Source organism: Astatotilapia calliptera, chromosome 16 (genome assembly GCF_964374335.1).
Source record: "Astatotilapia calliptera chromosome 16, fAstCal68.1, whole genome shotgun sequence".
In the NCBI taxonomy this organism is placed as follows: Eukaryota; Metazoa; Chordata; class Actinopteri; order Cichliformes; family Cichlidae; genus Astatotilapia; species Astatotilapia calliptera.
Genome location: NC_137437.1, coordinates 13,214,435 through 13,231,100, shown reverse-complemented (window position 1 = coordinate 13,231,100; position 16,666 = coordinate 13,214,435). Strand labels below are relative to the sequence as shown.

The following is a 16,666-nucleotide window of genomic DNA, read 5'->3' as shown; positions in this document are numbered from 1 at the left end:
CGGAATTTATGACATTTAACGGAGTTAGAAGTTAGCAGGAAGTTAGCTCGCTAGCTTCTATCTAAATACAATATAGCATGTCCTGACTGCGGGGTTTTGGAAACAAATTAAAACGTACAGCTCTGCTATCACTTCCAACATTAGTGAAGACAGAAAACTAAACAGCAGTGAGGTTTGTAGGGTTACTGAAGTTTGGCTAGCTGGTATATAATGATGTGCTACGTGACCGCTAGCGACACAGCTATGTTAGCATAATATAAACAAGCTAACTTTTTTTCCACTCGATAAAAGTTAAGTTAACTTGAGTGTTCTCGGTGGTCAGGAACAAATGTAATCGCATGGTAGGATGCTGTAAAAGGACCAAACTTCAGCCAGGAGAACAACTGAGATAATCCATCCACAATACGAGGTTAGTCATTCATATACTGCTGCATGGGCTGGGCTGTAGTTACATCCTAAGGTTTTAAAAACTGAGCTTAAATAAATGATTAGCGGTAATAAAAGCCGAGGGAGGTCAACAGTGATCACTGACTGTTTTAGGAGCTTTTTGAGATTAAATAGAAGAAAATACATAACATTAAACATGTTAACAACACAAAAGCCATATTAAACGCAGACTACTTTAGGCCCGGAAGTAGGATTCGTCATGTCATCACTTAAGGACCGGATTGTATTCTTTCCTTTGGAAAGATACCATCTGTGCAATCTGCAATTCTGTTGAAGAAAGATGTTGAATCTATTTGATTACTGGAGAAAAATAATAGATTTCTGTGCATTTGTTTTATATGTGCATTCAATTAAAATTGGTTTTGTCAATTAAGCATCTTGAGGCAGAGGGTGGGGGAGTGGTTCCCTATTTTTTTTTCTTTTCTTTTTTTCCTGGGAGTTGGCAACCCTATTAGTTAGGTATATGCAGTGTTGGTCAAGTTACTTGAAAAAAGTAATCAGTAACTAATTACTGATTACTTCCCCAAAAAGTAATCCAGTTACTTTACTGATTACTTATTTTCAAAAGTAATTAATTACTTAGTTACTTAGCTACTTTTTAAAAACACGATTTACAACCTGAATAGGTGATAAAGCGATAGATCTGTCAGCCCAATTCTACTTTTTCTGCATAATCCATCATACAAAATGTAATCAAATGGAAAAGTCTCTTTTTTTAAACTTGTTTTATCAGTTTTAATCTTTTAACTTTATGCATCAAGCAAAAATTAAATTATATGCAACATTCTCTGGCTTGAAGAAAGTAGTTTAACATTACTTACTTTACTGTAATCAGATTACAGTAACGCGTTACTGCCCATCTCTGGGTATATGTAATTATAAATTAGGTTGTTTTATATTTTTGCTAAGTACTGTTTAGAATACCAGAATTGGGAAGATGGTGTAGGTTTAAGTTTATTATAAAGGCTTTATGACTTTTCCTATAATGCCATGGTGGGCCGGTCACTAGTCAAAATGCCTAGGCTGGTTTTTTTTTTTTTTTTTGTCCCAGTCCAGCCCTGAGTAGCAGTAGTCGTAAGTAGTAGCAGTAGTTTACTGGTGGAACTGGTGTGCGTTTCTTCGAGACGCCTACTTTATTACGTCATCACGCATGCGTCGTGACGCAGCAGGCGGGTCCTGCTGTCAGTTTCCCCGAGTTGTACAGGTAAGAAGGACAGCTGCTATATACATGTACTATAGTATAATAGTGAACACATGAGAGATTTTAACCATGTCACTTTGGGGTGAACTTGGTCGCCAAACGTTGCAGTAACATTTTGTTCACTCGTGGTTAATTTTTTTCCTCTTTCTTCTCGCTCCGCAGCTTTAAACGCCGCAAACTAGCACAAGTTAGCTCAAATGAATTAGTGTTGCTAACAGCAGAGTAAGCAGCAGATCTTTAGTGTTGTGAACTGTGTTCGTCGAGTTTCATAACGCTGTCAATGTCTTACTTGTGTAAAATATACCTGTTGTGTAATGCTATGCTACTTACGCCCGATGCTTCCTGAAATATGAAGTTGTCTTTATTTGCTGACTTTATGCAATAAATTATTTGCTAAGATTTTATGCAACTGAGTGGGGATTTCTCTAAAGTGCTCACTGTATTCTTTAAGGTCATTGTTAATTGTGCGTGAACACAATACATCCTCGTGTTATATATGCTCAGAGGCGAGAATTGTTCTTTCTTTAAATCTTAAAATACAGTTTACAAACACAAGTTGGATCCTGTAAAATACATAAATAATATATTTTTTTAAAATATCAGAGCTAATTTCATGTTATGATAAAATTAGCTCTGATATAAGGGAGCCGCAGAGGACACATCTGTAATGTTTAACTCTGTTCACCTTGTTGACAGTTCGACCTAAAGGCCACCATGGTGCTGAACCCAGTCATTTCCAAGCTTGCTGGTAAACTGGTTGTGCTGGCCAGCGCTTCTCCTAGAAGACTTGAGATTCTCCGCAGTGCAGTATGCGTTTTCCTGATTATTCCCTTGTTATTCCTTATTATTCCGTATATTCACAGAATGTAGTTTGAGTTTGCACAATAGGACTGAGTGTAAATGTGTAAAACCCTAGTAGGTAAAAAATCATCTCATCATCATCCCTAGCATGTAGTCTGGTTCATTATAATGGGTGAAATAGAAGGAAAAAGGGAGAAGACATTTGATTTTTAAGTTCTTTAAAACATGGCAGTTTTATGGTGTTGGTTAAAAATTAGCAGTTGTATTAAAGTATAAAAAGCAGACAAATCCACATTAAGAGAGCAGATTTACAGAGCAAAATTTAGAAAAAATAACAGAGTTCAAATCAATCATTGGGTACAAATTCATTTATTTGACACAGCTAGAAAAGCCATGTCAAATAAAAACATGTATAGCTAGTTCACTGAAGGAACTACTTTAAACTTAATTTAAAGGATTATTGATTTAAGAAACCCATACTGACTGGATTTTTCATAGGTTGGTAAATCTGATAAGAGTGGCGTAAGTCCTATTAAATATAACAAGTGTTTTGTTTGCTTTGCCCTCTTATCTGTCAGGGTTTACGTTTCGAGGTTGTGCCGTCCTGGTTTAAGGAAACCCTCGATAAAGGGCTTTTCAAAGCACCTCATGAGTATGCTGTTGAGACAGCCAAGCAAAAGGCCCTGGAGGTAGCCAGGAGGATGCCCTTTGTAAGATAAGCTACTTTTTTATGACAAATAATAGAATTTATTCAGTCAGATGTCATCACTGAGAACACTTTGTCTTGATTTACTTTAGAAACACCTGAAGACTCCAGATATAGTTATTGGGGCTGACACAATTGTGGTAAGACAGAAAAAAGCACAAAAGCAAATGCATTTTCTTAATGGCTACTGTAAAGTTTTTCTTTACTCACTCTAGCCAACTGTTTATTTCACAGACTGTAGATGGCATGATTCTGGAGAAACCAGTGGACAAACATGATGCTTATAGGATGCTGTCAAGGTCTGTGTCAATGGGAAACATTCAGAGTTAACATTAAAAAACCATAAAATGGAAAAAGATATCATGGTGATTTTGTCTTTCTCTTCCAGTTTGAGTGGTAAAGAGCACAGTGTGTTCACTGGTGTAGCTATTGTCCTCTGCCATGAAAAAGAAAGTAAGTACAGACTCAGAAACTGTCACACTTCTACTTTATTTTTCTGTAAAATGAAAGAAATTCAGAAAGAAGCAGTTCCCTATTACAGATCACTAGCACAGATGTTTTAAGCAAAAATAGTAAGAGAAACATTTCTGCCATAAATATGTAGAAGACATTTATTGGGCAATTCTGTCTTGCGACTCTTTTTTTCATTTCTTCAATGCTGCCTTCAAGATGAAGAAGTCGATTACCAGCTGGTAGATTTCTACGAAGAAACTAAAGTGAAGTTTGCTGATCTCTCAGAAGATATGCTATGGGAGTACATCAATAGTGGTGAGCCCATGTAAGTGTGATCTTTTTAACTTTTCACATTTGTAACAGTTATTGTTGACTCTTTCTAAGTATTCGATCAATGGAGGTCATTTAACTGCTTGTGAGTTTCATGAACTTGTTGCTTTTTGGACTTTGATGCCTGATTTTGTTCCAGCTGTGTTTGCCTTGTCCCATTTGACACGAGTCAGCAAACTATGACAATTCTGCTCAGTTCAGAAATAGTGTGAAACTGTTGCAGAATGCATCCAGTAAACAGCTGATCATTTACAGTATGTGTTTGTACAAGTGAAACCTTTCTGTGTGTGTCTCAGGGACAAGGCTGGTGGCTATGGTATTCAGGCTCTGGGTGGCATGCTGGTCGAGTATGTCCATGGAGACTTTCTCAATGTTGTGGGTTTTCCCCTCAACCACTTCTGCAAACAGCTAGACCTTATTTACAATTTTTGTACTTCCTCTTTGAAAAGCACGTCTACCCTTCCAAGCTGCAGCGACAATCTTCCCATCTCAGTACCCACCCAGCCCCCCTCCAGCTCACAAGCTCTGCCCAGCCACAACTCATCCGTTCGCAGACCAAGCAGCCCCTGTGACATTCAAAGACTCCACACCCAGATCACCCCCACAGCCAGTCCTGCCCTTAAGGTTTGTTTTTATAACTCTATAACAAAAATCTGTCGCCTTTTGACACTATTTATAGAAAATCTTCCCATAGGTAAAAAGAGAAGACAGTGAAAGTGAAAGTTCACAGACATTGGTCAATAGCACGTCTAAACATACAGACAACAGGAAGGTCAAGCTTCATGACAATGCAACATTACCATCGATAACAAGGAGAGGGCAGGTGACTGAACCTACAAGAGGAGACTTGGAGCGAATCTGTGAACTGATGGATGGATTCAAAGCCTCAAAGGTAATCAGTGCCTTTGTATAAAAAAAAAAGTCCTTTCTGTAAAAGACCTGTTACAGAAAAAATGTCAACTTTATGCGTTTGTTCTTTGTGTAGTTGGCTTCCACAAGATGTAATGAGTAACGTAGCTCAGCTTAAAACCTTGAGTTGTCTTGAGTTAACTGCATCCAAAGCTCACTATTTTTGCAAAATAAAGCTTCCACTCTATACAAGCAAATCAGTGAAACCAATCTGCGGTGGTTTTGCACAGAGACATGTGCTGACATATTTCTTGATACGTTTATGTGACTTCCTGTGTACCCTGCAAGTTGCCTGTGAAGCTTAAGGTGACCACAAATCTTGAGGACACAGATTTAAGCAAATAATAAATACAGGTTTGTGCAAAATATTGAGCTAAAACACATTTCTGGGTTTTCGACGTTAAAAGAAGGGAATTAAAAACCTTTTGGTAAACAAAACTGGAACAATTGCATTTAAAGTTTGATATGTAGTGCAATACATTCACATGTGCAGAGTGTTTCCTGTGGTACCAGTTCCCACACATCACTAAATCTCAGTCTTTCCACCCACATATTTGTATTTAACAGCGGGCAAGTTGCTCTTCTTCCATTAAATGCTGCTTATTTTAGTTTCTTCCAGATAAACATTTGGTGGTTGCTGTCAAAAATCTCAGTTTGAATAGTCCAGCTTTTCAAATGACTGTCTTACCCAGATGTTGCTTTAGTTGCTTACGAGACTGTCAGGCTAAAGTTCACAAGTTTCCACTTTGAGAAGGTGGCACTGCACAGTAGAAGATTACTGCTGTGTTTGCTAAATCTGTTTGTGAAAGTCATTGTCAGTAGAAAGGAGAAGTTCCTCTCAGGTCCTGAACTGCTTTGGCTTACGCCTATCAAATCAAGCGAGGCTTTCTAAGTCCTGAATATTCTGAATGATTGTGGTAAAATGTGAAAAAATAGAAAAAGTGATCACAATAACACCTTAAGTTATGGTTATCAAACCTTTACAGGCAATCATAATGTGTTATTTAATGCGTGGTATAAATCCAGTTCATTCATCCATAACTATGAGCTGGATGTGGGAAACATCAGCAAACTCTGTTTACTTTTTTTACATTTAGCACACAGATTGTTGCTGATCTTGTTGTCTGTCTCTAAAGAAAATAAAGTAAATAATGAACTAGAGAACAATAGTTTTTAGTTGAGATGGTAGCTCACTGGTATGCAGCTGTAGTGGAATACAGTAAATCATGCACTTTGCTATGAATAGAAATGTTTGTGTTACTATTTGAAGAACCAGGAAGCATATGCTTTTCGTTAACAACAATCTCACATCAACATAAAAGGGGAAAAAAAGCTAACTTTGTTTCTGCATTCCCTTCTACTTTTCCAAAAACATTGCAGGCACTTTTTACAGCATCCAAGTTGTGTTTGTTTGACCTGCTACATAGCCGGCCTGGGCTGGATGCAGCACAGGTGGCCCAGGAGATCAAAGCATCTGCAAAGGGGACCGAATGTCTGCTGGAAGCCTGTGTATCTCTGGGATTGTTGAAGAGTATAGAGAAAGGTTAGCCAGCTCTCTTATTAATTGCATCATGATATTTTTCCCTTGCCTTCAGCAGCAGGCATTTAATACTTAATTTGGAAATATCTTGCTGTCACTCTGTTGTTAGCATGCCAAAAGCCAGTGTATGAGAACGCAGATCTGGCCACAGATTTTCTGAGGTCAGATGCCCCGTGTTCACTGCATGGCTACCTCCAGCACTGTAACGAAACCATGTGGCCACTTTTCTCCCACCTTGAGAGTGCTGTGCAGGAGGGCACCAGCCAGCGTGAGAAGGCCTTTAGCAAGCAAATGCTTCAGGTGGCTATCTCTGATTTCTGTGTCATATATCTGCGGTGCTGGTGAGAGCATATTCAAACTCACCTTCTCTCTTTAAAGGAAACTTCCTCCAGCAGTCGGGAAGTCAAACTGAGATTCATGAAGGCCATGCACAACATTGCAAAAATTACAGGGAAAACCATAGCAACGGCATTTGACCTCTCCACCTATAAGTCAGCCTGTGATCTCGGAGGTAAGAAAAGAATGCAAAACGTTACAGCTTGTCACTGAATATGAAACCACTGCTCTACATCTTTTGTCTTAATTCACTGTCTCAGGGTGCACCGGTGCCTTGGCTTATGAATTCGCCGAAGCTCATCCTGGATTGTCTGTAACAGTGTTTGACTTACCTGCTGTTGTCGAGTTGAATGAATTTTTCCATCCACAGCACCCAGACAACAGGGTATCATTTGTAGCAGGTCAGTTGTTTTGTGACACTGAAAATTGTGACTGAAAGATTGTTTGGATCATATTAGACAGAGTGACAAATATGCCAACAAATTCCGCTCAATCTGTGATTAATTTGAGGGCTTTTTTTCACTTTCTTTATGATCAGGAGACTTTTTAAAAGACGAATTACCCAAAGCAGACTTGTATATCCTGGCGAGGATTCTTCATGACCTGCCTGATGAGAAAGTGCATATACTGCTGAGTAAAATCGCAGATGCATGCACAGCAGGTTTGTAAAGCTATATTCACTCATATGAGTACTTATCTTTACTGAACAGTGAATGTCAGCCAAACATCGCTTCAAACAGAAAGCATATTGTTAATGCTGAGTATAATATTCTCATTCTTCAAAAGCTCTTTTTCTGCAGATGCTTGAAACTGATTTGACCGATTGATTCTCATGCTGTGCTAAAACGATAGGTGCTGGTTAGTTTGGGTTTAACAATGTCTTTGTTCTGAACCGCTGTTGCAAAGAGCTCAGTGTTGAAAAAGACGAAGGCTTAAAGCCAAGTCAGAGTGCTGCCTTGCTTATGCAATACTTTTTTGTGGAAACATAATGTAAAGAGCGAAAAGGGAGTACAAATCTGTTCTCTGATGTTCTGTGTCTGCTTATGTTTCATGTTGCTAGGCTGTGGACTCCTGCTAAGCGAGATCTTCCTGGATGAAGACAGAAGGGGCCCCAGTCGTGGGCTGCTGCAGGCCCTTAGCATGAGCGAGGGGAAACAGAGGAGCGCAACTGAATATAGCCTGCTTTTGAAGAGCCACGGTTTCATCACAGCGCATATCAGACATACAGACAACCTCCTGGATGCCATGCTGTGCATCAAAGCTTAACACTACATGCACAGTATACATTTTGGTGTATGCTGTAGGTAACCGTTGCCAAAATCAGGACTGTTTTTTTGTGGTTCTTTAAAACAAGCTAGCTGATAACCAATAAAAGACGTCTTTGTTTTAAAGTGTTTCATGTGTGCTCTTTACACACTTATAATCCTGAATGTGTTTTAAATTCTCACCTGTAAGATCGCTGAATTGTTGAGAAACACGGAGGTCTGTGTTACCCTAAAGCTTTCATAACCATTAACATGCATTTAAACTTTGCAAACAAATCATTGTGGCTTTCAATCATTTTACCACAATACACGGGGGCTTTGTTCGTGTTTGTTTGCTTGAAGAAGCACTGGCATGTAGAAATGGTGATACCACATTAAAAAAAACAAAAATATCCGGTTCATGAAAATGTCAAGCTTTAAACATGGGTTAAAAAAAGTATTTAATTTTTTAAACCTGGTTAGGGTGGAGCTAATTCAGAGTATGTTGAATACAACAGGATTTGTTGTGTTATAAAATATATTTTATGCTATTGTGTGGAGTAGAGAAACCGTGGCTGCCAGTTTGAGCCTGCTACTTCTTTGGTATAATGCATTAGAGCCCTTATAAATTACTACTAAAATAAAGGTATCCTTTGCAAACCCTTGAAAAATAAGTCTCTTTTTGGTGGCAGTTATTCTGTAAAATGCACCACACCCCGATCACAAGGTCCAGCAAGCCAGCAGACATCAGATCTGACAGGCAGTACAAGTTAATCCTAATACAAGCCATATTTTGTGTTTGCCAGTTTCATCCATGCTTCAAGGCTTGGGCAGTCTTTTTTAACTGGCCTTCTGGTGGCGCACCCACTGGTTTGAAATGTTGGCAGGGAGTAGCCACTCAGGTCAAATGTCATTAGAAGCCTGCGCCAGTCTGCAGCTTTATAATGAGGAAAATAGTCTAGCGCTGCCTACGTATGTGTTTTTTTTTTTGTTGCAGTGAAAGGAAAAGCAGTACCTCATATCATCTTGCTTGGACTGAAATCCGTGTGAATGGTCTTCATTGTCTTGGAGTGTTCGGTGTGGAGCTGCCATACCAAAAAAAATTTGGGGTGTTGTCAGCTGGATGATGGCTGCGGGTGGAGCGTGTGCATCTGACCTCTGAAGTGTCACATCCTGATGATGTCTGGATAAAATGGTGGGAGATGATTAAAGAAGAAACGATAATGTCTAAGTGGGATGTCATTTTCGTAAACAGATGGATTTCCCCCAGCGGCCATGACTTAATGTTCGCATTCACTCAAAGACTCTGAAAAGCATCAGTTATGTTTTCTTTATTTATTTATTAACAGTCCTGCTCGATGGATCCATTACACGACCCTCATTCTCTTACCCCGAAAAACTGCTACACCCCCCTGACTAAGTGGAATTCAAACTTCAATCTGTTCCTCTCTTTCCTAAAGCGCTTTTGCTTGGAATTTAAATCACGCTGATGAACAGACAAATACATCAAAGCTCTCACAAGTTAAACACAACATTTGGTGGTTTCGACTATAATTGCCCTCTAAAAAAATAATGACTACACTTTCATCCTCTGACATTAATCTCTAAATAGACTATCTTAAACGTTAAGTGACACTGGATATCGTGGAAACGTAACCCAAATATTTATCTTGCAGTTGAAATGAGCGCTGTGGTTTAGTTTCCTGCTGTAGCCGTAAATCTCCTCAAGATGGCATCAAAAACCTGAAGAACCCTTCTAGAAATGTGGCCACACACTCTCACACACACACTACAGATTTCCCTGTTTGGTTGTTCTTTCCAGCAGCACATGCAGATGCAGGTTTATAGGCATCATTAAATGACAGCTAACTATGAGAATCACACCTGATTATGCTAAGTTTGGGAACTTGATTCGACTTTTATGCATCGGGTTGGCTAGTATAGTGTCTTAATCAAAAGAAGCTATAACACCAACCCTTAACTCCTTGCAGATTTACCTCTTGAATTTCAGTTTTTTGGCAGCGGTTGAGGCAACCAGACAGCTGAGGGGGAATATGTGGGAATATCTATGGCCATGATAAATAGCTCTTATTCTTTGTGACACAGAAAGTGTCTCCGCATTACTCTTCATTTTGGAACCCACTCTAAGTATTTTCCTAGGAGGGTAATAAGGGTGGTCATGTTATTCATGGCTATTTTCTTGTCAGTCTGGGCTCAGGCTCTTTGTGACATCTAACTGATTTCCATTACTCAGATTTAGTTCTTTGGATGAGGAGAGACAGAGGGAGGGTGGACTCAAGTTCAAATATGACACGGAGTGTAAATCACATGAGGTTTTATTGTGAATGCCCACCAAATGCACTATATACTTACAATACTTTTCTTCCATATTGATTATGAAAGCCTGTGTTGATTTAATAACTCCAGAACTTATATTGCTTTCCCGAGGAGATCCTTTGAAAGACAACTAAGTGAGACCAAATGGCTGCGTAGTAGGAGAATGTCAGGCTTGTGAAACACAGATGAGTTTCACAAATCAAAGCGCATAGTCTGCTAGCCTGTGTTGCCTTAAAACATGATGAAGCATTTCCATGAAAGGATTTGCATACCCGTTCGCTTCCAGTGTCCCAGCTGCACCCGCTCACCCTCAAATGCCTCAACTTTTGTGTACCGGTATCAACAGCTAAGACTCTGCTAGGCTTTCTAATGAAAACCATTCAAGTCAATCAAGTTTACCAGAGACCAAAGGCCAGTGTAATTTGGGAAAATTGCTGAAACTCCAAAGTAATCTTCTGTAATTCGATCTTGCCTATTGAACACTGGCTGTACTGTACGTGTCGGATAAGAGCTCAGTCATTTTCTTCAAATGCAGTCCTGACAAGCAGCATGGCTTTCCACCTGCAAGTAATCATCATTCTAGTGTTAAGTGCTTTGATATTAAAATGACTGATTTAAGACCATTTGCTGCTAGTAGATAGCAATTTCAAAACACTTCCATATGTTGATAGTGAGGATAAGCTGAGTTTGTGAACCGGCCGGGCTGCGTGTTGTGTTTACTGTAGTAGAACAGCCAGGAAAAACACACCGCAGCTAAGCCATAACTTTAGTTTTTCAGTCTTTCAGTTGAGAAGGCAGACTTTACATTTTACATGAATGATGCAATCAAAGCATAACACCAGGAAACTTTCATAAGATTTAGGATGTTCATTTCTAATGTAAACTTGTACGTTGTGCAGTTTGTAACCACATGGGGGCAACGTTGGCTAAAGGAAACCTCCATGAAAGAGTACGATTTTTTATCAAGTTCTACTGTTTGTTGATGCTTTTATCAAAGTGATGGGAGAAGACAGTCATTCTGACTGCTTGGGTATTTGAAAATTGGCAAATATCTATGTCAAACCTTTGTGTTATCTTAGCTGAAAAATAAATAGCATCACTGTTTATACCGAAAGCCTTTCTGCGACTTCGAGAAGGATACGCAGAATCCGAATGGCTGCATGTAGAATAACAAACATCCTCTAATCAGTCAGTTTTCTGAATTGCCTCTCAAAACTGAACTCATGCTTGGGCACCTGTTTCAAAGAACAGGCTTGTTTATCAAAGTCCTCCTCTGTCAACAAACAGAATAAGTGCGATGATGGTTGGCTCCTCAACCCACATCTGATTTCAGCAAATGTGCAGTTGTTCAAAGTGAGTTGTGCTTCATTGATTTGTTTCAAGGCAGAGGAAAAATAACCTCAGGGCTTCTACCAGTTAGAAATAACAATGGAGTCCTTCATTGCTGTTTGTAGTTTTGTTGGCTTGACATCAGTGGTAGAACATGGAGGGATTTTCACTGTGAATTTAACGACTAGCAGGGACTCTGAAAAACACTACTTTGGGGTTTTTTATTGTATTAGATCAGTAGATTTTTACAGTCACTTTACTCCAGTGTTTCAGTGATTCTGCAGAGATTTTGAATCGATTCATGTCTAATTTTCTCTTTAATGCTTATATGATTTTTTTTTTTTTTTGCTTTTCTTAATTTGGTAACTTTAATAATAATTTAACTTTGGTATGTTTGCTAATTTAATTTTTTTTTCTTCCTGAGAGTTATAATGGAAAATCAATACCACTCTCATGCCTGCACACTAACTTGAAGGCAAGAAAGACTAGCTTAGCTTAGCACAAAGCCTGGAAGCAAGGGGAAACCTGTAGACTGTATAAAGAAGACAGAATCATTCATTTGTGAAGTGTTATTTTTAAGCTAGCAAAGCAAATACATATTAAAGATGCATGTAGCCACCATCCCCCAGTAGTTAATGAAGTCTTGTTGTAAAGCCTTGAAAACAGTGTGTTGGCTATCACCATCTTGGTATTCTAAATCTATGTATAAGAAGTGGCATGCTCAAAGTGATTTGTCATATGCATACATAGGCACAACCTAAAGCACACTTTTATAGCGATCATAATTTAAAAAAAAACACAATTTGAATATATACAAAAAAACAAAAACAACTAGTAACTGAGATAATACATTATTTAAGACATCTGCTCCTGCTGACTATTAAGTTATTGTCATGCTAGGAGTGGTTGGAGGATGTGGCATGACCGTGTGCAATGACCTTGCGATCTCATTACCCTTTAAAATAGTTGCTTCGACGGCAGGGACCAGTCTGCTTGTGATGATATAGTGATCAAACACCATTAAACAATTTTTCATTTAATTAAACCTGATGAATCTGAGAAAAATTCAAATCTGTTCCATTCTGTTGCAAATATCTACACACATAGAAATTCTGTTTAACATTATATTCGAGCCAGAACCTCAAATTTGAAACAAAAATTCAGGAATTTGACGACACATAGTGACATAGTTACAGACATTTCCAACTCGGCAACTTTGCTTTCAAATTAAAATTTTGTCAGAATACAACTGTTTGGCAACACAGTAAGTCGAGTTCCCTACTACAAAAAGATGTGTCATAGAAGTGTTGCACTCATAAGCTTATGGTGATTCAGACTGATTGCTGGTCTCTTTTGATGGTTTGTTTATAAGTTAGACAGCAAATATTTACAAAGCTTTGCCAATTTGACTGAGAAATGCTTGTAGTGATGTAAATTTGTCATTTGTGCAACTTGTAACTCAGAGTGCAGTTGTTTAGAGACAGGTTGCCTCCCACCAGGTGACCTGTGCAACTGCCTTGTGATCAAAAGTGATAACTCAGACATTGAGGTTGTTTTTGGGCAAAACTTTGGGCAACCAGGTGGTTGCTGCAACTACTTTTAATCATTTGCAAAATGAAAAAAAATTGCATGAAATCACCTGGCAACCACCATTTTTTGTTGCCATTCTATTATTACCCTAGATTGACGGAGCAATTTTAAGAGTTGCAGGCTTAAGGTACTTCTCTATTACCTTCACGTTTACAGAGCAGGAAGCCATCTTTGCTATACAGTCTATGGGGAGGGACTCACTTTTCAGATAAGCCTTAAGTGTCCATATGAGACCTCGAGTTACCTGCTTGGGGAAACCAAGTCCTGCTTAAATGAAATCTAGTAGTAGTAATGCCAAAGCTAGATGAGTTACTGCAGGTAGATCCCTCTTACCTTATTTTTATGTTCCCTAAACAAACAACCTAATCTAGTCTTATAAGATGTGTTTTTAACATGTAGCTGTGAACTCTGGAAAAAGCCAAGCTAGTCTTTAGGTAAGTCAATGACCTTGTGGTTTTATCCTAATATTTAGGTAACATGAGTGTCACTTCTCATCTAACTTAAAATTACATTTTTGCAAAAAACCTCAGTGTTAAATGATTCCTCAAAGCCAGTTTTTAACCACACATAATAAATGTCAACATCAGCAATTACACAGTAACATGCAACCTTTCACTTCCGAATCAGAACCCATTTGGCCCCCACTAAATCCAACAGCAATCTTATTAACATATGGAAATATTTGTTGCGGTCAAATGAGAGCTTCCGCCTCCCTCTCGTGTCTCCATGTGATGTGTGAGATGTCACTCAGTGATACAGTAGGGGAGGAGACTCTATGTGCTGAAATGGTTGGTGACAGAGCTTTCATCCCACCCACCGAGGGCTCTTTGTTGTTATTTTTGGATCTCTCATGGGCGCAATCTGAGAGAGCAGACAAGAGACTGGGTCTCATCATTGCTTGGGCATGCACACACACACACACACACACACACACACACACACACACACACACACACACACACACACACACACACACACACACACACACACACACACACACACACACACAAATGCACACTAACAGGCACCTGCATATACAAAATCATGTCTCACTGTCATGTCAGTCATATTATCGGATTTTCTTTTGGGAAAATCCATTAATTGTGTGTAATTAAGGCATAAGCGGAATATTTATGTCACTAACTGGTTTGTGTGGAAAAGCTCATTTTGAATAATATAGGAATTAAAATAAGTACATGAATAAGCTACTTGTTGTGAAATTCATATTATTTATACTTAAAAACAACTTGACTCCAATAATACAGCAACATTTTGATTTATTAGGTGATTTTTCTTAACATTACTATGTCTAACCTTTCTCTATCCATTTTCACCCTTCATTGTTTATCCCTTGCAATAGTGAAACTCTTTGATTTGTTTTTCTTTTATAAGTTTTGTTTTGTGCTCTCGGGTTCTCAGGTAGACCCGAGTTATTTTACGTTGCCTTTGTCTTCGAGGCTTTAGACCCAACCAAATAACAAGAACAAACAGAATTTCCCTCTCTTATCTCTAGAGGTATACAGCCCGTTTAGTTTCTCTTTTAAAAAATCTGCCATGGTTTTGACATATTTTGATTTTGATGATCAACTAAATAGGCCGTAAATAATTTCAGTTCAATAAATTATACATTTTTTGTACTACCGGATCATATTGTAGTTTCTGGATTTTTTTTCCTTATGTCTTTATTACAGATTGTCAAGATTCAATGAAGGTTTCTAGACTGAAACCAGAGCCCTTTGGTTTATAGTTAGTGTCAAAACTCATATAGGAAGCACCGCATCGACTGTAAAGTTTAAATCATTTAAGTTTAGGATACAAAACTGAATCACTCATCAATGTGTTGGTGTTGCTAGAGAATCTTGTTTTTGTAATTAAGGTAAATTATCCCCTAAAAACTCGCAAATCTGGGTTGGGGGGGCTCCATATTCCTTTACAAAGTTTTAAAGGATTAGCATTCTTTGTTTGAAAAGGACAGTAATGCATGCATAAAAATGAAAGTCTCCAGTTAACAGCTTAAGTCTATTTGATTTCCAATTCAAACACTAACAGTGATTATAACCTCTGACAGAGTAAGATGCAAAACAAATGTTTAGCCTATCAATGGTTTGTGGCGATAAGATATTTATGGGGTTGACAAAGTTGTCTTTGTGTCTGTCTCATCACAAGTTGAAGGTGCTTCTGCGCTGGCCTCTGACACTGATCACAGGCGGCTGCTGTTTAAAAGTGAGAAGATATATTCCTCTCGCTGTGTGATGATGACCCTTGCTCTTAACCCCCTCCAGCAGCAGTTCATCCTCCAAACAATAACAATCAATTCCCTCCACATCTGACAGAGCCGAAGAACAACTTATAAATGATATGCATCTCCTGCTGGTCCCATGGCAACCGCCTTGACTTTATTGTTGCGTTTCTTTGATCCCGCCAAGCTTTGATTCATTTCTCTTTCACCCTTTTAGCTAAACATATCATGTGAATTTGGAGCTTTGTTCCTGACAGGCCCCGTCTTACCTCGCTCTCTCCACAGGCTCCTGACGCCTCCCAGAGGAGCCACGGAGGAGGAGAGGAATTCCACTGGATTCAAAGACTTCACCGGCTTTCTTTTGACTCTTCCGTCTGCCTTGCCTCGCCTTCCCTCGCTCTTTATGTTGACCTGTTCTTCGTGATCCCCTGCCAAACCATCTCCCGGGCCCTCGGGGACTGTGGCTGTATGTGCACAGGCATAAAACATTGCATGGGTGTAGATGGTTTTAACCCCCTTTTTCCCCCCTGATATATTTTCAACTGTAAGTTCTTTGGCAAGTCAGTGAATGAGGATAGTGAGCTTTAGCCGGATTCAATGAGCATTCTTTTTCATCAGAGTCTATTAGTTTGTTGACAGAGCTTTAGATAACTTGCAGAAACCTCAGTCCTGAAACTGTTCTTACAGAATCCACTGAGGAACTCATCGCAGCCAGTGTGACATGGTTTTATGACTCATCTTCAAAAGAGACGACATAATATCTTCAGGACTTTCACCCAAACGAGTGCGTAATGAAAAATGAAAAGTGTGTGTTTTCTCAGTACCATCTGGTTTCAATCATGGCAATATCCTAAACATGACCAGTTTCTTAAATCAGCTACCTTCGGCCTGCCTCCCAGACGTTAGGTACTCATTATTCTAGTCAGGCCTCTGACAGCTACACAAAGTCAAACTTTTTCACCAGTAAACCTCATGCTGAAGTTAACAATTCACTCGTTCATTTCATCGTCGCTTCATGAGAGCTGTGTTCAGGGTTATAATGTGGTTTGTAGCAGTCTACTGTTTATTACGATTTAGCAGTTTTTGCTGATCGCCTTAAATCATGTGTATACTGTATGCGATGTGAATATGATGCAGAATAATCTGGTAATAAACCTCGTGATGATCTGACTTTTTATTACAACCACCATGAGAGTCATTCTTC

The 16,666-nt window shown here is 38.9% G+C and overlaps 1 protein-coding gene across 2 annotated transcripts; it reads left to right on the top strand.

Moving 5' to 3' along the window:
• The first annotated feature begins 1,451 nt into the window (after positions 1-1,451).
• On the top strand, positions 1,452-8,114 carry asmtl (acetylserotonin O-methyltransferase-like). 2 transcript variants are annotated; one of them, XM_026145618.2, is made up of 15 exons: positions 1,452-1,651; positions 2,345-2,455; positions 3,028-3,159; positions 3,248-3,295; positions 3,390-3,454; positions 3,544-3,608; positions 3,825-3,933; positions 4,388-4,562; positions 4,633-4,830; positions 6,228-6,390; positions 6,497-6,687; positions 6,766-6,898; positions 6,984-7,124; positions 7,262-7,384; positions 7,784-8,114. In XM_026145618.2, the coding sequence occupies exons 1-15, from the start codon at positions 1,598-1,600 to the stop codon at positions 7,987-7,989; spliced, it is 1,914 nt and encodes a 637-aa protein (XP_026001403.2). In that variant the 5' UTR covers positions 1,452-1,597; the 3' UTR covers positions 7,990-8,114. The 2 variants fall into 2 exon arrangements, with proteins under 2 accessions (XP_026001403.2, XP_026001402.2); XM_026145617.2 differs by having other exon boundaries at positions 4,235-4,562.
• Positions 8,115-16,666: the final 8,552 nt, after the last annotated feature.